The 22,573-nt window shown below is 49.1% G+C and overlaps 1 protein-coding gene across 1 annotated transcript in view; it reads left to right on the top strand.

Annotated features, from left to right (window-relative positions):
* The window catches only part of LOC103816498 (vascular endothelial growth factor receptor kdr-like), a 125,968-nt gene that overhangs the window by 72,308 nt on the left and 31,087 nt on the right, over window positions 1–22,573 (top strand). Inside the window, exons 12-18 of the mRNA XM_030228894.2 lie at window positions 7,903–8,011; window positions 14,483–14,776; window positions 16,632–16,778; window positions 18,720–18,845; window positions 18,936–19,042; window positions 20,117–20,252; window positions 21,414–21,518. Coding sequence (XP_030084754.2) covers window positions 7,903–8,011; window positions 14,483–14,776; window positions 16,632–16,778; window positions 18,720–18,845; window positions 18,936–19,042; window positions 20,117–20,252; window positions 21,414–21,518 — 1,024 coding nt within the window. The remainder of the gene's footprint in view (window positions 1–7,902; window positions 8,012–14,482; window positions 14,777–16,631; window positions 16,779–18,719; window positions 18,846–18,935; window positions 19,043–20,116; window positions 20,253–21,413; window positions 21,519–22,573) is intronic.

Below are 22,573 nucleotides of genomic sequence, written 5' to 3'. Positions count from 1 at the left end.
GATGGGATGGGATGGGATGGGATGGGATGGGACGGGACGGGATGGGATGGGATGGGATGGGATGGGATGGGATGGGATGGGATGGGATGGGATGGGATGGGATGGGATGGGATGGGATGGGGATGATGTCAGGGGATGCTCACCCCCAGCTCCTGGTTCCCAAGCTGCTGAGGGTTCTTTGCATGCTTGGAATTCCCCAGTGCTGGGATCATTCCAGATCTCTGCTGTTTACAAGTGCTGGGGTTTGAGAATGATGTCACCCACCCTATTTAAACTCTCCCAAGACTTCTGGGTCAAAACCTTCTGTGTCTCCCTCAGTCTTGAGAAAGTGTGAGAGTGGTTCAGCTCGAGGGGTGCTGTGATGTGAACGCTGATAAGGACTCTGAGATCATGAAACACTTGGAGAATTGTTGGTCCTGCCCCCTTTATCCTGCCCTGTTTCCTCCACTCCCAGCAGCAGGAGTGTGACGAGGTGTGGTCACAGTGCCACAGGTGCCTGCTCTGATTTCCAGAGTGTGCAGCTCTCAGGTTGAAGCCACTTCCCTGGAACAATGAAGGAGGGAAAACCTTTCTTGGACACTTCCCTGCCTGCTACCCCTTCCAACAGCCCTGGGATGTGCCCCTGCCTGTGTGAAGTGCAGAGATCCCAGCAGGATTCCTTGTTCAGTGTCCCCCAGGTGCCTGTGGTGACACTGGCTGGTGTTCCACACATCCAGGCTGGGAATGTGCAGTGGATTTGGGGCCTCCTGGCTCTGCTGGGCTCTGGCTGGGATCACCTGCTGGACTTGCAGGGCTGCTGGTTGCAGGAGTGGGTTTGCAGCTCCAGGTTTGGAGGTGGATGTTCCAGATGGTTCCGTGTCTGATCCTGCAGGGTGCTGGATCCAGTCCTGGTTCACCTTTGAGCATGGGAGAATCCTTGAGTTAGTCCCGTGCTTAGAGTTAAGCACAAAGCTAAAGTGCTCTCCTGGACTGGCTCCAGACAAAATCAGCATCTGGCAGGATCAGTGCCTCAGCCATCTGCTCTTTCTCAGGAGACTTTCAGTTCTAAACATCATCCAAACCAGAGCTCTGAAAACATGGAGCTTGGGCTGGGAAGGAGAAAATCAGTGTTTGCCTCTCATTCCTGAGTTTTTCCATGGCTGGGAGATATTTATAAATTGGATTTATTTAGATGGCACTGTGCCCCCAAAGCTCTGGCTTTAATGTATTCTTTAAAAATTTTACATTCTTAGGTAAAAGCAACCCCCTAAAAGTGCTAATTATTTATAAAAATGGAGGTTGGTCACATTTACCTTCAAAGTTTCTTCTTTTTCTAAGACTTTATGGTTGCTGCATGGGCTCACAAGAGCTTTGAGACTCTCAGAGCTCCTGTTTCTCTCCATATATATTATATATATATAATCAGCTTTTACATATTTCATTATTAAAGCTAGGAGATACATAATTTTACAATTTATAGTATACTCATTCTTTTTCTGCCTGGCTGAAAACACAGTCTGAGGTGCTTCCTATTAATTCTTAGGTCCTGATTAAGATTTATTCAAATTAATATAACTAAATTATAGGAGTCTCAGGTTTCACTCCCTGCTTACATTGCAGACAGTTCCTCTCCTTCCCCCTTTCTGGAGTTCAAGACTGTGTTAATTGGAGTCTTTATAGTATAAAATACATTTTTTTAAAGTCTCTGAGGAAAAAGTCTTCAGACTTTTGCTAGAGTTTTATCAGTTGTTGTTCCCACCAGGAATGGAACAGACAGGAACCAGCCAATCCATTCCCACCAGGTCCCAGCAAGTAATTCACCTACACTGACCAAGGAGATGAAAAAGTAAAGATGCTGGAATCTGAGCTTTCAGGAGCTGTGTCAGGAACCTGGGATTAGCTGAGGTTGGGGGTTTTCCTGTGGGATTTGAGCTGTCCCATGAGCACTGGAGTCTTGGCCAGAAGGTGGAATTCATCTGGGCTCTAGGATTTGTCAGCACCCAGGAGTTCACTCTTGGAGCTGAGGCACTAAAAGCTGCTCCAGCCACATGTGGAAACTTGCATTAACTGCTTAGAGCTGCTAAAAATATGGAATAACTCTCCTGGAATCACCAGATCCAGAAATTTGCCCAAAGCAAGCTGGCAGGGCAGCAAGCATGGGTTTTTTCCAGCAAACCCCCGGTGCCCTTTGATCACATGAAGCTCTTCAGACATCTGACAGAAGTGCCATGTAAAATTGAGCTCTCCTGTCATCATCCTCATCATGATTATTCCATGAGTATTCCACAGACAGAGAAGTGAATTTCACCTCCTCCTGCCTTCCTAAGCCTGACTCTCACTCCAGAGGAAAAGCATGAGTTGTGGTTCAGGTCATGATGCACTTCAGTGAAGTTTTGGTCCAGCAGTGGTTGAGGCAGTTGCACTGTGATAGTTTCATTTTCCCTGGGGTTTGGAGTCCACGTTGAACTTCTCACTTTGGGAGTTAAAGCACTGCATGGCTCCTCTGACTCTGCTTTTTCACACCAGGTGTGACACCCCTGACTGCAGGAATTGCCTGACTTTTCAAGTCACAAGGAGCTAGGTTGCTATTTTATTTTCTTTCCTGTTAGCAAAATAACAAACTGGCCTGAGTTTGGGACCAGCAGAAGGGAATAGCAAGACTCATGCATAATTCAGCTCTCTCTGGGGAGTTCTTTTCATCTCTTTTCTCCCTTTCATGTCTATATGAGAGTGGCCAGGCCACGTGGGTGTTTCTGCTGGTGAAATTCACAACCACTCAAGAAAACTGACCCAAAAATGCCAAGTTTAGACCTCCTGAAGGAAAAAAAAGTCTCCATTAGAGCAGTGGGATGTGTGTGGTGAGAAGAGTGTGAGCAGCTCAGCCAGGCTGTTCAAATCTGTCACTTCCAAGAGCTTCTCCAGCCCTGTCACCCCAGGCTGTGCCAGGGAAGGGGACAGCACAGGGAGGGGGTTGGGACATAGCAGCCACTCCCTGAGGATCAGCCCAGGTGTGTCAGGCACTGCCCAGGCACAGGAGCACGTGGAGCTGTCCTTGGTGGCTCTGGTGACAGCCTGGCAGCAGCAGGGACATCAGAACTGGCCCTTTGTCTTCCCCGACCTCCTAAATTCACAACTACTCAGGAAAACTGACCCAAAAAAAGCCAAGTTTAGACCTCCTGAAGGAACAAAAAGAACAAAAAATCTGCAGTCACTGGAGGAGGGAGCAGGGGGTGGTGATTGCTCAGGACCAGCCAGGATTTACCCACCTGCTCCAGGGAGGGGCTGGAGGGTGATCAGTCCCTCCATGCCACAGTTAAGCTCCAGTTAGCCCAGTCCCCAGCCCAGTCCCCAGCCCAGTCCCCAGCCCAGTCCAGCAGCTTTCCTGGCCTCCCAGTGCTGTTGCCAGCTCTGCTCATGCTGAGGAAGGCACTGGCACTGGCTGCTCCCCTTTCCCAGGGATAGAACACCCCCTGCCAGAGATGGAAGCAAAGCTGGACGTTCTCAGGGAGCTCCCAGGCTTCTCTCCTCACTCATGCTCAGTCCATCCTTTAGCATGTTTTGAGTGAATGAACTCCAGCCCTGGATCAGGACTGCCAGGCTGTGCAAACAAGTGCTGTGCTGTGCCACTCAAGTGGATGGATTAGCAGTGAGCTGAATGCTCTCTGTGCAGGGTCCCTGCTGAAGTTCTGTAATTCCATCTCCCTGTAGCCACCTCCAGCCCAGCTCTGCCAGAGTCAGACAGCTGAGAACTTTTCCACCCACGTTTTGCACTCCTCATCCTGCCCACGGAGAGCTAACGAAGTGAAAGAAGAAGGATTGTTAATACAGCTCTGGGGTGGGGAGGGACAGACAAAGGAAAGAGAAAGCAAGGAATAACAAGAGATATTAATTCATGCTGGCTCCAGCTTAAGAAAGGTCTCGTTGCTCTGTCCTTACTACAAGATGTCTTAAAACACTCACAGTGCGTGGCTGGGGAATGTTATTTGGCTGCTTCTAAAATAACTTATTTTTATCAGTTTGGGAACATTACAGATGGACTTTATTGAACTACTCCATCAGGAGTTTTCCCAGCAGCAAGCTCTATTTACTTGTCAGAGCTGTTCTTCAGAAGTCATTCATTTTATTCCTTTGCTTATTGAGCTTTAAACTTAGTTTATTCTTTCCTAGTAATTATTTATTAGCTAATAATCCCTTCCTTGGGCTCGCAGTATTGGGTGGCCTTTAGGTTAAGTAATAGGAAATGGAGTCCTTAATTCCAAATGCAGCCCAGGCAGTGCAGCCTGGGATGTGTTTGGTATGCAGTGAACTCCCAGGATCCCATCCAGCTCCCACTAGGATGATGTCTAGACATGACATGCCAATAATTTGTTATGAATTAGCCCTGTGCCAGCACTGCCTGCACAGGAGCTGAGGGTGGGACAGCCCTTGTGGCACTGCTGCTCACAGGGCCAGGGAAGCTGGAAACTGCACATTTCCAGGCTGTAAATAGTTCATTGATGGCATTTTCAGTGCAGAGGCACAAAATTTTAAGGCAATTGCAGGTTTCACATCAATCATTATTCAGCTCAGCAGGGAGTGCTGCACTCTGGGTTTTCTGAGAAGCAGCTGTGGAGTGAGCCCTGCCTTGATCATGGAATCAATCCCAGAGGGGTTTGGGGTGTGAGGGACTCAGAGACCCTTAAGTGCCACCCCTGCCATGGGCAGGGACACCTTCCACTGTCCCAGGCTTCTCTTGGGCACTGCCAGGGATCCAGGGGCAGCCCCAGCTGCTCTGGGCACCCTGTGCCAGGGCCTGCCCACCCTGCCAGGGAACAATTCCCAATTCCCAGTCTCCCACCCATCCCTGCCCTCTGGCAGTGGGAGCCATTCCCTGGCTCCTGTCCCTCCTTCCTTGTCCCCAGTCCCTCTCCAGCTCTCCTGGAGCCCCTTCAGGCCCTGGCAGGGCTCTGAGCTCTCCCTGGAGCCTTCTCCTCTCCAGGTGAGCACCCCCAGCTCTCCCAGCCTGGCTCCAGAGGGGCTCCAGCCCTGGAGCAGCTCTGTGGCCTCCTCTGGTCTCACTCCAACATGTCTCAGGCTTTTCTACCCTGGCTATGATTCCAGGAGTGGAAAATACTTCTCCAGGTGCAGGGACTAAGGACACACAGGGATTATCCCCACAGAATTTTTCCACTGTCTGCTAAAGGTCCCCAGATTCTGGGATTGTGCCCCTGCAGAGTGCAGCAGTTTGCACTGTTAATAATGGGGGAAGATCCCTGAGTTTGTGTGCTCAAGTTAAAACCATTTTTTCATTAGGGATGAACAAATGAACATTCTTTCATTTGGAAGAACAAAATCCTTATCCTGACCTGCCATGTGACCAAACACAAACAGATTTCAAATTTCAGCTACCAAACCAACCAGGATTGGGTTAGTTTGACCAGTGAGAACTTATTTCAGATGTTGCAGAGATAACTGGGCTCCCAGGCTCAGGGATTTACCCAGGAGCACACAGCTGGAGTGAAAGGTTGATACAGAATGATTTCAAGGGATTCATCTTACAAGAAAATCACTCAAAATCCTGAACTGCCAGCTCTGGGATCACATGTAGGTCTCTACTGGATGCTGTTGGTTTAAAAGTCACAGTTTGGAGGGCTCTGGGAGGTGCCAGCTGTGGGCCCAGGCAGGGAAGTGCCTGATCTCTGGGGCCCAGGTGTGTAAGGGTTTGGGATCCAAGTGCACAACAATGACTGGAGCATCCAAACAAGAAAATTACTTTCTCTCTATTCCTCAGTAGTTTGGTTTGGGCTTTTTTTTTTATTCCTCTATTCCTCAGTAGTTTTGTTCCCCCAGGAATTTGTCCCCAGATTGTTTCCCACTGCCATTTACCATCTTTTTCACTTCATATCTAGACACAACTGAGATTAGCTCCAATGAGATCTCAGCATAGCTATTTGCTCTTTTTTTTTTTTTTTTTTTTTTTTTTTTTTTTTTTTTTTTCTGTTTTCCCACTGCCCTGCCAGACTTTTCCTGAGTTATGGAGCTGGAGATACCAGCATCTGTCTGTGTGTGTGTGCTCATGAGCATTTACCTCTGGGCCACCAAGCAGCTTGAGGCATTGCATCAGTGTTTAGAAGAGCCACAGTGTCACCCCTAACACTTTGGACATGTCCCAAAATAGATATTTTATGATTTTGCCTGGCTCTACAGTGTTATCCTCCACTTCCCAGTTAGAGCTGTCACTTAGGAAGACTAATTGCTGTTAAAAAGCTGTCCAAATGTATCCCCTCCTGTCCTCAGCACGTCCATTTATATTGGCTTTTGCTCCTCCCAACCATGAAATGCTCAGCTCCAGCAGCCATGAGGAGGGAGATGTTGGTCCTGATTCAGCAGGAATTCCAGAGGGCTCAGGGCTCTGAACATGTGCTCCTTCCCAGCCCATGGCACTGGGCCACTGCTCCAGCACCAGCACCAGGAGGAGGAGCAGGCTGCTTTTATGGCCAGGCTGGTTTTATAGCCAAGGCTGAGCTATTTTCACATCATAAATCACTCAGCACTGCACAGCTCTTTCTCTGCTGGGCACCAGAGGGAGTTGGGCTGGCTGCTCTCCTTTTTCACCCCTAAATTTGGGGGTTCCCCATTCTTACCATGAAAAGTAAAGACTTTTCCAATCAGCCCTTATTTTGCTGCAAATGCTCACCATTAGAATGTCAAATGCACATGGGATCAAAACCTTTGGAACTCATTTCCCTGCAGGATTTAAAGTGCCAGATCTCAGCAAATCTTAAATAACTCAGAAAATTCATCCCACACAGCTCTAGACACACTCATAGGGCAGCTTTAGGAGGGGTAAAGGAATGTCTTGTGTGAGTTTAGTTTAGGATATTAAAAAGAAAGTCCAGAGATGCTTCTGTGCACTTCAAAGAGCTCTCTGGAGATAAGGACAAAGGGCCAGAGGGTGTTATAAGTTTTGATTCTCAAAGGCCTTAGAGAGGATGGCAAAGAAAGTGATATTTGTTCCAAATGTGAGGGCTCAGAGCTCCTCAGGTGAATGGCTGCAGGGGAAGCAGAGGAATCCTGCAAGAACATCTCTGTCTTGGTGGCTCAGGCCCTGTTTTCCTGCTCACACTCCAAAGGAATACAAGGAACAATTAAAGGCATGGTCTGTGGATATTCCTGTGTGAGTCTGAGAGGCTGCCCTGTGACAGGGACAGGCAGTGCCACATGGCTGGGACTTGGGAGCTTTAAGGAGCACAAATTCTTAAGGACATGTTTGAGCTCAGCCCCAGGAGTGACAGAACCCCCCCTCCTTTTCTGATGTGGTGAAGCTCAGGAGAAGTGCTCCTTCCTTCCCCAAGATTCTCCCTTTCTGTATTTGCCAAGTGTTCCAGCACTGGCAGCTTCTCCAGAGCTCCTTTCCTCACTGAAGGAGTCCTGTGCAGCTCCCAGGAAGGGTTTTGGACTCAAGGGGCTCCCAGCCCAAAGGGGCCACATCATCCCCTCCCTTCTCTGAGGGGAAAAACAAAATGCTGCAATACTCTTTGTACCACATCCTTAGGAATTAGCTGCTTCCTGTGCAAATGTGGATATTCCACACACAACCCAGAGCTGAAAAGCAGCAAAGGGAATGGATGCTGTGGGACTGTGTTTAGATGGATCCTCCAGGCCCTTCCCTTCAGCTTTTGCTTGATGTTGTCACACAAAGACCTTGGCAGTTTCTCAAAAGAGGACCCTGTTTTTCATGGGTAAGACGGGGGGAAAAGGAAGGGCAAGGTTTAGGAATGAGGAGGGAAGAGAATTAGCTGGGCTGAGATGCCAAGAGACAAAAACCAAGTAGCAGCACTTGTCTGGGACTTTCACCCATTATTAACTAGAAACAACTTTCTTCACAGCTTTTCTACCCTCACACAGCCTCAGAGCCATTCCTTGTTTTCTCTTTGTGGGCAGATTGTGAGCACCCTCACCACGGAGGACAGCAGTGCCTCAGGGATCTATTACTGCGTGGCTGCCAACAAGGTGGGCGAGGAGGAGCGGAGCATCGCCTTCTACGTGTCAGGTGAGCACCAAACACCCCCACGGGCACTGCTGCTGCTCTGAGCACCCTGGGAGGCTGCTGAGTGCTGCTTCAGGCTCCTGGCCATCCCTGTGTGTTGTTTTCCTGGAGCAGTCCCAGGCTGCTCGCCCCACCCAAGGCAGGTTGGACATGTCCAGCATTGGCCCCAAAGGCCCTTTGCAGCTGCAGCCCCAAGTCCCTCCCTCTCTCTGTGCCTTAAAGCAGCACTGGTGACATTTGAGAGCTGTCCTTGGGAAACCTCTGGCAAAGCTGAAGCCTTTGTGGAGTTCCAGAGGTCTGGAGCCTCTCCCTGAGCCAGGAGAAAGGTTGGTCCCCAAGGAAATCAGCAGGCACACAAAGGTGAGCAAGGCCAGGATGCAGCCCAGTCCAGGGCTGGTGGCACTGTGACACTGGAGCCCTGCCTGGGCCTTTGCAGTGCCCTTTGTGCCATGAGGAGGCTCTCCAAAGAACACAAATCCAAACAAATATCCTCTTAACCTTTCAGCATAGGGATTCTTTAGGAGTGAGATCAACATCTACATCATGCTTTCAGGAGAGATGGCAGTTCAAAAAGAGAGGAGAGTCCAGGGACAGCCTTGTTCAAGTGCTCACCCAGAACAAACTGAAACGTTTCTGTGCTCACTTTCTGGATGAGTGGATGCTGGCTGGCAGGATTTGCATCAAAATATCGATTTTTAGAACAAAGAGTGCAGAAGTGTCCTGGAAAGTAAATGTCTGATTCTCACTGCTTGGTTCCTTGCCCATGAACAAATTGGGAGGCCAGAGCTCGCTCGTGGCAGGGATCTGAACTCCTATGCCTCTCCTTCCTCCTGGCTTGTTTGACTCCATTGCTCCAAAGGAATCCAGCACCTTTCAAATCCAAAAAAGGGCTCACCAAACACTGCTCCATTGGTGTTATACAATGTGCCAACAGAAAAATGCCATCCAACAATAATGAAGCAGGAGCCATGGAGGGGAAAGATTTCACCTCCATTAGAGGTGACAGGAGACAAGAGAGGCTTTCAGCCTCCAAAAGATATTTCCCAAAGTTGTAACTTTTATTTACTCAGGGAAATGCCCTTCAAGGTGCATTTTTGGGAGACACAGCTCAGGTATAAGAGGTCTCCAAGATGTCCAAGGCAAGCTGAAGACCAGCTATTAATTTTACAGCTCACCCCTTCCAAGTGTTGAGTGTCCTGCTGGGAATTCTGCCAGCTGCTGTGTCTGGGTGGGTTATCCAACTGAAAACAGAACTGCCCACTTGGTGACTAAACCCAAAGAAATAAGCCAGGAGCATAAGGTCAGATCCAAAGGGTTAGGTCATCCCATGCACCTTGCACAACTCTGGTCTATTTTAATTATAAAGTTATGTAGGGGGTTTTTTTACCACCCACGGTGAGCTATTATTTTAAATTTTTTATTGGAAGATCCATCTAGCCATGTTTTGAGACACAAGTGGTTTAATCATGCAGTTTGAATGATGAAGGAAATGAATCACTGGGTGAAATTACTGACAGTGTTTGGGAATGTCTCCATTCACCCAAGCAGAGCAGGAGGTGAACAGGCCTTGGCCAGGCAGATGTGTTCCAGCCTGGGAAGGAAAACTGGGAGTCTGCACCATTCTGGGGAAGAGGCAAATGCTGACCAAGCATGAGTGGCTTTTGGGAGTGCTGTATTTAAAAATAGTGGTGTTTATGGATTAGAAAGGAATGAAAACTTTCTAAATGAGGCCATCCTGGTGCTAAACTAGGTCATGCTGCAGCAGTGAACAGCAGCACTGACCTGCTGTGGGCTTCCTCAATGGGAGGGTCCTCTCTGAGTGCTGCTCCAGCAGGGCCAGGCTGTGGGGAGAGCTCTGCAGGTTGTCCTCACACCTGGAACAGCTGGAGCAGCTCCAGGTTACTCTGCCCAGGAATTTTCTCCTGTCTCAGTGTTGAGGGACATGCAGGGATGGCCTGAGAGGTTCCAGGCAGAGGAGGCACAGCAGCACAAGGCTCTGAGCTGGTCACTTTATGGTTTTGAGGAGGTTGATTCTGTGCAGGTTGAACCTCAGGGCTGAGCTGAAGGCTGGGGTAGAGCTTGAGAGCACATGAGCAGCACGTGGGACTTTGGGGCATCTGGGAAATGTTTGTAGCATTTCACAGCTCTCTGCAAAGCAGCTGCAAGTGTGGCACCCCTCAATTCATTCAGCAATTTGCTGATTTTAAAGACCTGCTCTCCCATTATCTCCTACCAACAAATGAGCTGCTGCTCCCTGAGCTGCTTTCAGACCTTCTGGCTGAATTGGGCTTAACTCACTTCTCCCTGGTAACAAGTCTGAAGATGACACAGAAGCTGAACTCTCTCAAATCCCCATTCCACTGGGGCAGGGTTGAGATGTTTTCCCAGGACATGGCAGAGTGTTCCAGGGACACTTCCTCAGGTGTTGTCCAGGCTGCTCTCTGGGGATTTGCTCACTTCAGTCTGATGTTTTCACCACCACCTTCATTTGAGAAAAAATAATTTATCCCTGTGGAATAATTGTCAGCAACATTTTGTTCTTCCACTGCAGAACCCCCACAAAAACTCCCACGGACACCAGAATTAGCACTGGGCTCTATTTTTACATCTCTGCCAGCAGAGTTCATTCCATGAGGGGTCAGCAGGGTTTGGAGATCACTCAGAATCCAAACCTTATAAGGGGTCCAGAGTGATGAGAAATCTCATGATGCAGTGACAGCCCCCCCTGCAGATGTCCTGGCTGTCACTGTCCCTCTGCAGCTCTCTAGTCTCTCCTAAAGGGACTCATCCATTGTGTCCTGGCTCAACTCTTACTCCAGGATTTTTGTTTTGTGTCAATCCAATCAAGATCTGACCCCTGCCTGCCTTTCCCACCCCTGCTCTGCTGCAGAGATCCCATTTAAGCCTTGGGTGAGCCATCAGATGCTCAGCGATGTCATTGCCCCCCTCCAGATCCAAAGGACATTCCAAGCAGGCTGCAAACTCCCCAGTGCAGGGAAAAGCTGCCCTGGTGTCTCCAGCAGGGATTCTCTGTCATGGACGAGTGTCATTTAATGTCATTGAATGTCTAATCTCTGCTCTGCACCTTGGAAAGGGCAGCTCCACAGAGCTGCAGGTCCAGAGTAAATCAAATTCCAGCCTTTGTCTGACTGCACTACATCCAGCAAAGTGGGATCCCACCCATCTGAAAAGTCAGAATGTTCTGGGAATATAAATGAATTATGATAAGAATAACAAATAATAACCATAGCCCTTTTTTCAAGGGTTTATCTGATTGCCAAAACAACTGAGAAAAATGGAGTTAAAGATTTCTACCCGAAAGAAAATATTGCATTTCCAGCAGGAGATAAAAATCTGCTCTCAGATAGCAGAACAATGGATGAGCTGGGCTGTTCTAGGAGTTTGTGCCACTCCAAAGTGCTCATTCCCGAGGTGCTGACAGGATTCCTGACAAGCACCACTGTTCCAGAGAGAGGGGCTCCCCCTTCCCTCCATCCCTACTCCTGGTGGCAACCCCCCCTGCCAGGCTGGAATTTGGGCAAGAGCAGAAGTTTTGAATTACACAGATTATTGTGCAAAGCACAGGAAATTAAAAACAATTAATTCCTTGTAAATACAAATGGAGCCAGCCTTGCCTTTGATTTATGCTGCCTTTTTACCTCCCCCCAATGGCTCCTTTCCCTCTTTTGCCACGGAATCCCACCCGGTGGAGAGGGAAATTCGCAGCTACTATGCTGTAACACAACACCAGAGACAAATGTTTGGTGACTGCTGATAAAAGGGAAAAGGCCCCGTGGTGCATTCTTTCAGCCAACTTATTAGGAGCCTTCTAAAACACAGTATCTGCTCAGAGAAAGGAAGTTAATCACTGCTCAGGTTCAGGATTATGTAAGCAAAGCTGTCTGAGAGATGAACTGACTTGAAATGTGCTCTCCAAGCTGCACTCACTCCCCTGATAATCCAGGTAGGAGGAGAAAAGAGAGAGGAGAGCATGAAAAGATAGAGCAGAGCAACTTCTTTTTTTCCTCTCTTTTTCCTTCCACTGCAATGAAAATTAATGAATATTCTATTGGAGCTGAAAGAGCTGCTTGAAAGGCAAACAAGATGGGAGAGAATAGCACAGGTTCCAGCTAAAAATATTCAAAATGCTAAATAAAAAATGTCAGGAGAAGGAATGATAAGAAAAACAAGCCAGGCCTCTGCTCCCAGAATGTTAAGTTGGTAGAAAAAAACCCTGGCAACTTTCAAGTCCAGCAACAAAGCAAAACTATGGAGCATCCTTCAAAACTCAGGGCTTGGGAATGGACACATCCCATTCATTGGGAATTTGCACCAAAATGCTGCAGCCCAAGCTGTGCCAAGCCCCAGGCAGGCTTATCCCAAGGGATGCTGCACTTGTTCCATGTTTTGGCTGGAGAGATCCAGGAGAGGTGAAATGCTGCTCGTGCCACAGCCCAGTGTGTCACTGGCTCTCAGTTTGCCCTTCTGGGGAGGTCTGGCTGCCCTCAGACATTCCCCCTGAGTTGACAAGCGGGATTTGGACATGTTGGAAGCACAGGACATCAGGAGTGAGCAGTGTCACACAAGGCAGCCTGAGCACACAGCTGGCACCAAGAAAGAGCAACTGAGCCTAACAACACCCTGCAGAGAGCAAACTGCAACTCCAGCACAAGGAAAGAAGAGAAAAATAACAATTTCCACAGCTGTGGCCTCAGGGAGTCTCTTCTCTTTTTTGGATCTTTTGTGAAATATTTCTGGTGCCAGTCTTTAAAAACCATGAAGCAAAAGCTCTTGGGTTCTACTCCAGATGACTTGGGAAGAAGAGAGACTTTTTAATCATATCTGAAAGCTCCTCCAGGGCTCTGTATTTTATAGAATATGTGCTTTATTATGAGGCAGATTGGTTATTTCAGCAGCCTCACTGTTTCTGCTCAGCTGAAGCTTCTGCAGAACTTTCTGCAGTGGGAGCCCCTGGCCAGATTCCAGGTGGAATTTGCAGATGGCAACTGCAGTGCACACTTGTTCTGCTTTAACTCCTGGCCCTCTCAAAGTCCCACCAGCTCAACCTGGCTTGAGGAAGCATTTCACCAACAGCTTGGCACTGAATCATCTCTCAGATTTCGGGGCAAACCTGGTCCTGTTCAGAAGATGGCCCAGAGTGAGCCATGCCAAGGGTCCCGTCCCTGGTAACATTGATAAGAGGTTCCTCACAACCCTCAGCTGCTTGAAAATCCTGACCTAACAGACAGCAGAATAATTCCAGATCACTGTGGGAATCCATGAGCTTTCATTCAGGTGGATAGAGCCCTAAAATTACCAAAATTCAAAGGCAATAAAGTATCTTCCAGCCCCAATTTACTTGCAGGTCTCTGGGAGCTACTGCAGGGCAGGCTCTGGCCTTCCACTCAGTTTTTCTTGTTTTCAGATAGATTCAGTTTGCCACTTCAGGAAAATTGATTTTTTTTTTTTTTTTTTTATCTGGAGTGAAAAGTTACTAAAAATATATCAAGAAACAGCTCACTCTTTCATGGTCAGAGTCATGACTCAGAGTACTTCTCTGCTAAATATAAGGCCTCAAGGATTTAGACATCATTAGATCAGTTAATCCATCAGTGATCAAGTCAATATCCAGCATCCACATGTGATGGAAATCAATATTGCACAGTGGGAATCAGAGAGAGCTGAGGAGACTGTTCAGTGGGGAAGAAGGTCTTGCTCCTGAGGGATGGAATGGGTTTCTTTATTCCTCTGCAATTAATACTTTCCAGCCCTGATTGTGGAGAGGGAAGAGCTCACAAACACATTCATCTACTTGGATAGAACAGCTCCTGATTAAACTCTCTCAGTCCATTAACTCCTTCTATTTATAAGCTTTCAGTTCATTACTTTAGAATGCTGAGGGCTGGATTAGCACAGGTTAGCACTGGGCAATGAGAGGAACTTTCACTTCCCTAATTCCCAGCTCCAGTGCCTGTTTCCACATCTTCATGACTGAGGGAGCTAGGGTCGTTTATCCTGGAGAAAAGGAGACTCAGGGATGACCTTATCACCCTCTACAACTCCCTGAAAGGTGGCTGTAGCAGGTAGGGCTGGGCTCTTCCTCCAGGAACTGACAGTTTCAAGGAGTGCACCAAGGGAAATACAGGTTGGATATTAGGAAAAGGTTTTTTCCAGAAAGGTGATGAAGTTCTGGAATGTTCTGCCTGGGGAGGTGGTGGAGTCCCCATCCCTGGGTGTGTTTAACAAAGCCTGGATGTGGCACTGGGGGCCAGGGTTTGCCTGAGGGGTTGGGGCTGGGTTGGAGTTGATGATCTTGAAGGTCTCTTCCAACCTGGTGGTTCTGTGAATTCTGTGCCTCATTAAACCTGGCCTCTTCCATTGCTGCTAGAAATTTGACCCCCCAAGTAGCAGCCAGGCAGCCAAAGATCATCTCAGCTGAGATTTCATTCCAAACACGTTTTCCCTTCCTCCTAGATGTGCCCTCTGGGTTGCAAACATCCCCCCAGGTCACAGCAATCGTGGGGAATGACATCCAGCTGACCTGCCGGGCCTCCAAGTACATCTACACCCACCTGGCCTGGTACTACCCCTCCTCAGAGGCAGCTCCCAGCCACTCTGTGGTCAGGAAAATGGACAAATATTCCATCTCTTTGACCCTGCTCATTCCCAATGTCACGAGGGAGCAGAGTGGCCTCTACAAATGCCGAGCCCAGAACCAGCAGAACAGCACGGACACGCTGGAGCAGCACAGCCAGCTCCTGGTGAGAGGTATGTGCCAGGGCAGAGTGGCACTGGGATGTGTCCTAACACAGACCCTGTGTCCTGCCCTGCTTTGCTTTTGTCACTTACTCTGTGTGGGTTGACAGCCTGACATGGAGAACACTCACCTAGCCACTGCTGGGTTTGGATAAAATATCTGAGATCACATAAAGGAGATTTCAGCAGCATTTCTCTTCCCAGCTTCATGCTGGGTGCAGGTCTGGAGTTGGCTGAGGACAAAAAACATCACCCACCATTTACTGACAACACAACTGTAGCTTGGGATGCTCACCCCACATCTGTATGAGTTTGGTACCCACTCTCAGCTGCCAGGATGAGATACCTGAATAGAATTGGACCCAGCAGATCCCAAATGTCCCTGGACAAGTGTAAAATCAAATGACATGTGCCATTTATTCTGGGTGAGAGGGATACATTTTGTTACAACAATTATTTTCTTACTTACACCCAAGTCCCCAGCTCTTTCATTTCACTGAGATCCTCCAGCCTGGTTCTGTTGGCTGTGGGAATACAAAGGGCAGGACACTGAAAATCAGTGAAGTTTCTTCTGCTCCAGAGTGAAGAAGGTGGGTGATCATCTCTAAGCCTCCTCAGAAGACAAAGGGCTGCTGGCATGGGGAATGGATAGATTTATTCACCACCTTCCAGTGGTGAAGAAAACAAAAGCACAGAACTGGACTAGAACTGAGACATACAGCAGCAAGCCGGGGAGCAGGAGTGAGAGTGCTGAACTAGCCAGGGATTTCAGACTGGCTCCTCTGGCTCAGGAGGCACTGCAGGGTCAGTGCTGCTGTGAGCACTTGGCCCTCAGCCAGCCCAGTGCTGCCTTCAGCCTAGGAGTGAAGGGCACATCCCTGTGCAGCCTCCCAGCCCCTTCCCTCCACTCACACAGATCCTCAGCCCCAGCTCTGGTTCTTGACTGGCAGGTGATTTATTTCCAGACACACACAAACACCTCCCTTTTCCTGGGGCAGAGAGGAAGGGAAGGAGTCTCACTCAGGTATTGGGCAGTGATAATGGTTTGGCTGGTCCCCAGGGCCACCTGTGAGCATCACCTGCTGTGAGGCACTGGCCTCGCTCTGCTCTCTGCATTCAGGCACTTCCCTTTCCTCTCCCCTGGCAGATATTTTTATTCAGTCAGTCAGTTTTCCACCTACACACACACCTACACAGCACAGCTATGGGAAAAACACAGCTAGACTGTGAATACATCCATGGAGAGCTGGAATCAGGATCACGTTCTTGTGAGGATGACTGGGGTCTGTCATCTGTCTGGCACGTGTCAGACAATTCTTGTGGAGAGCACATACGGAAAATGTCCCTCCAAACCAGCTTTCCTTCCCCTATTCAAACATTTTATGTGTTCTAATGCCCCTCATCTTCTGTCCTCACTGCAGGTTTGGGGTATCTTTTATGCTGTGTTTGTGATTTTATTCATTGCTGTCCTGAACCTTTTATAAATGAACATAAAGTGGGTGTTACCATGGTTGTAGTAAGGAGAAACCTGCACTCCTGATGGAGGCTAATAACCTTTAGAACTGTTTCTTCCTGTTTTCCCCCTCCTTTCTCCTTTTTGCCTTCACTCTGCATGTGCAGCACCCACTCCCTGCCCTTTGTTTTCTTCAGAGGATGAGGAGTTGGAGCTGCAGCCAAACCTAAGCTTAGGCAGTGTGGAAATAAACCAAATAACCTCACTCACACCTCTCAGAACCTTTGAGGGGATTTTTGATCAACTGATCAACCAAACCTTCACCACATTCAGCCCAGAGAGCCATGCAAGGAGGGGAGGTGAGGGAAGGGCCCCCCCAAACCTGACCGGGGCTCTTTCCCTTTGTGGCTGCAGCGAAGGCGGCACCGGTCGTGATCCAGAACCTCACGGACCTGGAGGTCAACATCAGCGGCAAGATCCTGCTGGAGTGCAAGGTCAGTGGGACCCCAGAGCCACAGGTCACCTGGAGGAAGAATGGCTACCCCATCTCAGCAGCATCAGGTGAGGTCCTGCTGCCCAGAACTGTCTGGAATGTGGGAAAATGGACTGGCAGGGTCACCACGACACAGCACCTACCACTGTGCCCATGACTCAGGCACACACACAGATCCAAGGATGCCAGGGCACTGCAGGGGTCTCAGCTTGCACTTTGAACTGGGAGGAAGCTCCAGCCCAGCACACCTTGGGATAGCACTGGGAAATCAGGGAGTGCTGCTCAGCCTGCTTGTGTGGGACCAGAGTTTGGGCACAAAACTGAGCCACAGGGTGCACCTGGGTCTGGCAACACAGCCCTGAGCTCTCAGCTGTCCTGGCCATGACAAACTGCAGCAAAGTCACCTGGCAGAGGGGTTCAGGGCATCCCATGGCATATGAAATGTCCTTTATTTCCCACAGTACAGTGATGGGAATGTGCTTTCAGCTCTGTGGGACAGAGCCACCATGGGCAGGGAGCCTCACTGAGCCTGCAGGTGCTTTCCCAGCTCTGTGCCATAGAATCATGGGATGTGCTGAGCTGGAAGGGACCCACCAGGATCATCCAGTCCAATCCTGGCCCGGCCCAGGCCCCCCAGCAATCCCACCCTGGGCATCCCTGGGAGCATTATCCAAACCCTCCTGGAGCTCTGGCAGCCTCGGGGCCATGCCCATTCCCTGGGCAGGCTGGGCAGTGCCAGCACCCTCTGGAGGCAGAACCTGTCCCTGATCTCCAACCTAACCCTCCCTGGCACAGCTCCAGGCCATCCCCTGGGTGCTGTCCCTGTCACAGGCAACAGAGATTGGAGCTGTTCCTCAGGAGGGTGTTGAAGAGTGCACTGAGGTCTCCCCTCAGCCTCCCCTAGCTGAACAAACCAAGTGCCCTCAGCCCCTCCTCATGAGACCCCTCCAGAGCCTTCCCCATCCTCGTGGCCTCCTTTGGATGCTCTCCAATGGCTTCAAGTCTGTTTTATATCCTGGTGCTTGAAACTGCACTGGAGATGAGGCTGCCCCAGTGCAGAGCTGAGTATGGCCTGAGTCCCCCCATAAATCATGGAGAATCCCAGCTGGTCCTGTGACTTTAATTTTGCAACCTGGACTAGGTAGGAAATCTAAGATCATCCATAATTCAGATCAGAATGTTCTGAGATAAACTCTTTATAGCTACTGAAATTTTATAAATAATTCTGGAGGGACAAGCATGTAACTCATCCAACCAATGGAAACATAAATAAAATATTTGGAAAAAACACCTCAGGGTAAATATTTCAGCACTGTGCATGGCACGTTGTGTGCAGTCCTCTTGTTAACAACAATGGGATTCACAGGCAGAACACCCAGAAATTCAAAATGTCCTTCCCTTTTGGATTGCAAGCCTGACCTGTTTCCCTATTTCTCCCCCAGTCATCCCTCAGTGAAACAGAAGAACTCTCAGTGCAGTACCACCAACCAGGAAAAATGAAATTGGGAAAATTAAACATAGAGAAGTCTTTCCTAGGCAACCTCTCTATTCCTACTGCACCTGGCTGCCTGTGAATCCAGGATTGCTTCACACCATTATTTTTCCAAGAAGAGCCTAACTTGAGTTTCATGTCCCCCATGTTAGGAGTCCCATCCCTTCCCACAGCCTTCAGGAATTCCACTGAGTTCCCATTTTTCTAAGTGTATTTTCCTGCTATCAGACACCAATTCTGCATCCCTTTGCTAATTTCTGGATTAGTTTCCAGGCTTTACCCACTCTAAATCAACAGCCACATTTGCTGTTGTTTAAATGATGCCAAATAATTTATGCAGGTGTTGAAAAGGAAACAAAGTCAGAGAAAGGTTGCCAGACCAGGAGGAGCATAGGAATAAAATGTGTCCTCACACCAGAGCCTGCATGGATGGGAGCTCACCTTCAGCTCTGTCTCCTAAAAGCATTTTTGGCAGGCAGGTTATTGTGGCAGCATTAACCCAAATGCCTTGAAACAGGAATTTCCATGGAAAACAACACCCTGGTGATTGAGAGAGTGAAGAAGGACGACGAGGGGCTCTACGAGTGCCGGGCCTCCAACGACCTGGGCCAGGACAGCACATCAGCCTTCATCAGAATCCAGGGTGAGCCTGGGCTGAGGGCATGCAGAGTGCCACTGGGCTCCCTCAGGGAGTTGGGACACCTTTCTGACCTGGCTGTGCATTCACCTGCAGGTTCTGAGGAGAAATCCAACATCGAGGTGATCATTCTGGTGTGCACAGGGCTGGCTGCCACGCTCTTCTGGCTCCTGCTGACCCTGTTCATTCGCAAACTGAGAAAGGTGAGAGAGCTCCCATCCTGCACAAGGCAACTGCAGAGTTAGGGACAAATGTTTGGGGCAGATGGTAGAAACACTGGGTAAAATGTCCCTGTAAAATTCAGTCCTTGGTTTGTGTTGACTTCTCCAGAAAACCCTTGCACTTGTGAAGTTTCCAGCCCCTTCTGTGGAATCATAAAATCAGGCTCCTCCCTCTTTATGAGTCAAACTGGCTTGTGAGAATAACAAAAAATCCTCTAAAATGAGGACTTGATTTCAGCACTTTACTCTAAAAGATATTAAAGAAAGATCCCAGGCTGTCTGCTCTAGAGATGAGCTCAAACCACACAGCTGATTTGATCTCCTTGCTCTTTTTTCACCTCCCTTTTGTGACTCAAAAAGTAAACTTGCCGTAAAGTTTCAAGGAATTTAGGTCTGTTTTCCTGAAACAAACCAGCAAACAAAATGACAAGCACAGCACCCTGCTCTGCTCTCATTAAACTGCAGTCCCAGTGCTGATCTCCAATATTTGAGTAAAATTTCCCCTCCTCTTGGAAACACAGGGATTAAATTCACGTTTTCATCCTTGACCTCAGCTTGGCAGAGCAGTAGATAATACTGAATTTCCTTACTCTTCACTCATGTGTAAGTCTGCTCACAGAACCCACCCAACCACAATTTCTCACTTCAGCAGCGTCAGAAATAGCAATTTCCAGCAATTTTAAATTGCAATAAATTGCAGCCATGAAGTGGAGAACCGTAGATAATCAGCACTGCAGAACAAAACACGGTGACAATGCCAAAATATGCAGGAGGAAGTGCAGCTCCTGCAGTTCCCATGAAAAATCAGTGATTTCCTTTGGCTGATCCAGGTAGATTTTGTGTTTCCCAGCATCAATCCATCAACCCACGAGTGGCAGCCGCACACGAACATTTGTTTCTCAGCTGTAGAACAGAAGCAGGAAGCTGCAGTGATGCATTCCTGGCTCGGAATAAACGTGCCTGCAAGGCAGGGAAGTCCCCAGGCTGCCAGACAGTTCCCTCCCTTCGGAATTGCAGTGTAAATCCCCCAATAATCTCTCCCCGCCCTGTTTTTAGCCCGATGCCACAGATATTAAAACAGGATACCTGTCAATTATCATGGACCCCGAGGAGATGCCCCTGGACGAGCAGTGTGAGCGCCTGCCCTACGACAGCAGCAAATGGGAGTTCCCCAGGGACAGGCTGCGCCTGGGTGAGTGCTGGGGGGTCACTGAGAGGGGAAGGATGATCCCAAACGCTTCCCAGGGGCACTGGAGCTGTTGGATAAGCCAGCAGGAGCCCTTCACAGTGCCACCCTTGGATCTGGGATCCCAGAGTGCAGGGTCAGCCTGGTGGAGGGTGAAATGAGGGATTTGGAGACTGTCCAAATAGCTGCCACCCCTTTTCCTTGGAAAAGGGAAGCCAAACTCTTGTCAGGGAGGAAAGGTACCTCCAGGTACTGTCCCTGCCAAAAGTGTGATTTCATTCCCATAGAGGAAAAAAGAAAGTGAGTTTTCTTGTGAAGAAAGCTATCAATTCATCAAATAATCACTTCCTTATCAACCATCAGAGCTCAGCTTTGAGCTGTAAAAAGCTCTCATGGAAAAATGAGCCACATTTCACTGAACAGCTCAGTTCACTGGCTGATGGAGTGAGAAAATGCAAAAAGCTGGCTGTGTTTGTACAGTGAAACTGTAACATCTGTGTGCACTGAGGAGTGCAGGGAAAATATCTGTATTTGTGTGATCTTGGTGCTGCAGCTGGAAAACATGGAAGGAGGAGAGGACAGAAAAAAAATCACAGAATTTGAGATGATGGTGGGACACAGAAACTGGCAGAACCAAAAAGCCAGACCCTGGGTCAGAGCCCTCAGAACACACCAGGTAACACAGGCAGGAAGATCCAAATGAAAGGGAAAATAAACAAAAAGAAGAAAGCAAATCATCCCTAAATTCCATTTAGTGCAGCTTTTCCCTCAAATCAATGTCAGTAACTGAAGGGTTAATGGGCTGTGGCTCCCTGAGTGCCTTGCTGGATCTCTCCGTGATTCAGGAGAGATCAGGGTGCCACAATTAACCCAAACTCTGCCTTCCCTGGGCTCCAGGACAGCCCCAGGCAATGTTTCTCCCCTGAATCCGTGCAGGTGTCAGCCCTGCCCTCGGTGAGTGCAGTGCTTCCCCTCCTCTGTCCTCTCCCGTGCTGGATTGCATCCAGGCCATATGGATAAATCCCTGCATATCCATATGCTGCAGGATGTGATTGAGGCTGCTGTGCCTGTGTCTGTGCACCGTGCCTGGTTCTCCTGCACAGCTGAGGTTGCATGTCCCCTCCTGGCTGGTGCAGCTGGGCTCACTCTCAACTCTTGCTTCTCTAGGTAAAACTCTGGGTCATGGTGCTTTTGGGAAGGTGGTGGAGGCGTCTGCTTTTGGCATTGATAAATCTTCAACCTGCAAAACAGTTGCCGTAAAAATGCTGAAAGGTACAAAAATCCCTCTGAGATCCTCCCCAGACTGCTCAGGGAGCTGGGGGCAGAGCCAAGGGCACGGTGCTCAGCTGGCTGTGCCCTGCAGGGAGTGGGCTTCTATGTGGGATCAGCCATCCTGGATGGATGAAGGGGAGGAAGTGACAGCAGCTCCGTGCTGCACTGCTGACTGAGGCTTGTAATCCTCAAGGAAGAAAAGAGCAGCTTCCAGCTCTGTGGGGTGAGGAGGGAAACAGATTACAGAGTGTAATTACATGAGATAGCCCAAAATTGGAGCTGAGCCTTCCATCCCAGCCTAGCCAGATGTAGAACAGTTCAAGGGGCTGGAAAAAACCCCAGTGCCAGGGGAGTAAATTAGAGACATCGTGCTTGCAATTGTTGAAATGAAGGGCAGCTTTCCCTTTGGGTGGAGGAAAGGAGGGAACCTGGAGCCTGTTCTTGCACACAGCCAGGGTTGAACCATCAGCCACAGGCTGCCTGCCTGGGCAGGGCTTGGGGCTGCTCCTCAGGGGGATTCCAAAGGCTCAGCCCATGCTGCCAGGGCCCTCATGGCTCCATCCTGCTGCATGACACCATTAACCCCTGCCATGCCACCAGCCAGTGACTGCTGCCACGGGACTTGGCTTCTGCTGCCAGCTGCTTCTCCTGGTGTTCTGCTACTCCCATCTCTCTGAAATCACAAAAACACCCATTCATCACCTCTCTGGACCTCCTTCAGGTCTGGTCTCCCCTCTCTATTTTCCTCCTTCCAATCATCTTCTCTCCTGCTGTTGTATCTTCTGTTCCATGCCCATTTCCAGATCCCTGAAATCCTTTAGAAGTCCCTGATCCAGACATATTCCCATCTCCATCAAAACATTCTGCCCTGGACAGCTCTGAGGGTTCATTCCCTTCCATGCCTGCATTTCCCAACTGATCCTCATGTCAGCTCTGCCCTGCCAGCAGATATTCAGCAATATTGGCAGATTCTCCATCGTTTTACACCTCCCTCCCTCCGTGGAGGCAGCTGCCTCCTGCTCTGGTCTGCCCCTCCCCAGCTAACATGCCCATAA

The sequence above is a fragment of the Serinus canaria genome, chromosome 4A (assembly GCF_022539315.1).
Source record: "Serinus canaria isolate serCan28SL12 chromosome 4A, serCan2020, whole genome shotgun sequence".
NCBI classification, from domain to species: Eukaryota; Metazoa; Chordata; class Aves; order Passeriformes; family Fringillidae; genus Serinus; species Serinus canaria.
Note: the sequence above shows the minus strand (reverse complement) of the source record. Positions and strands in the feature narration are given on the sequence as shown.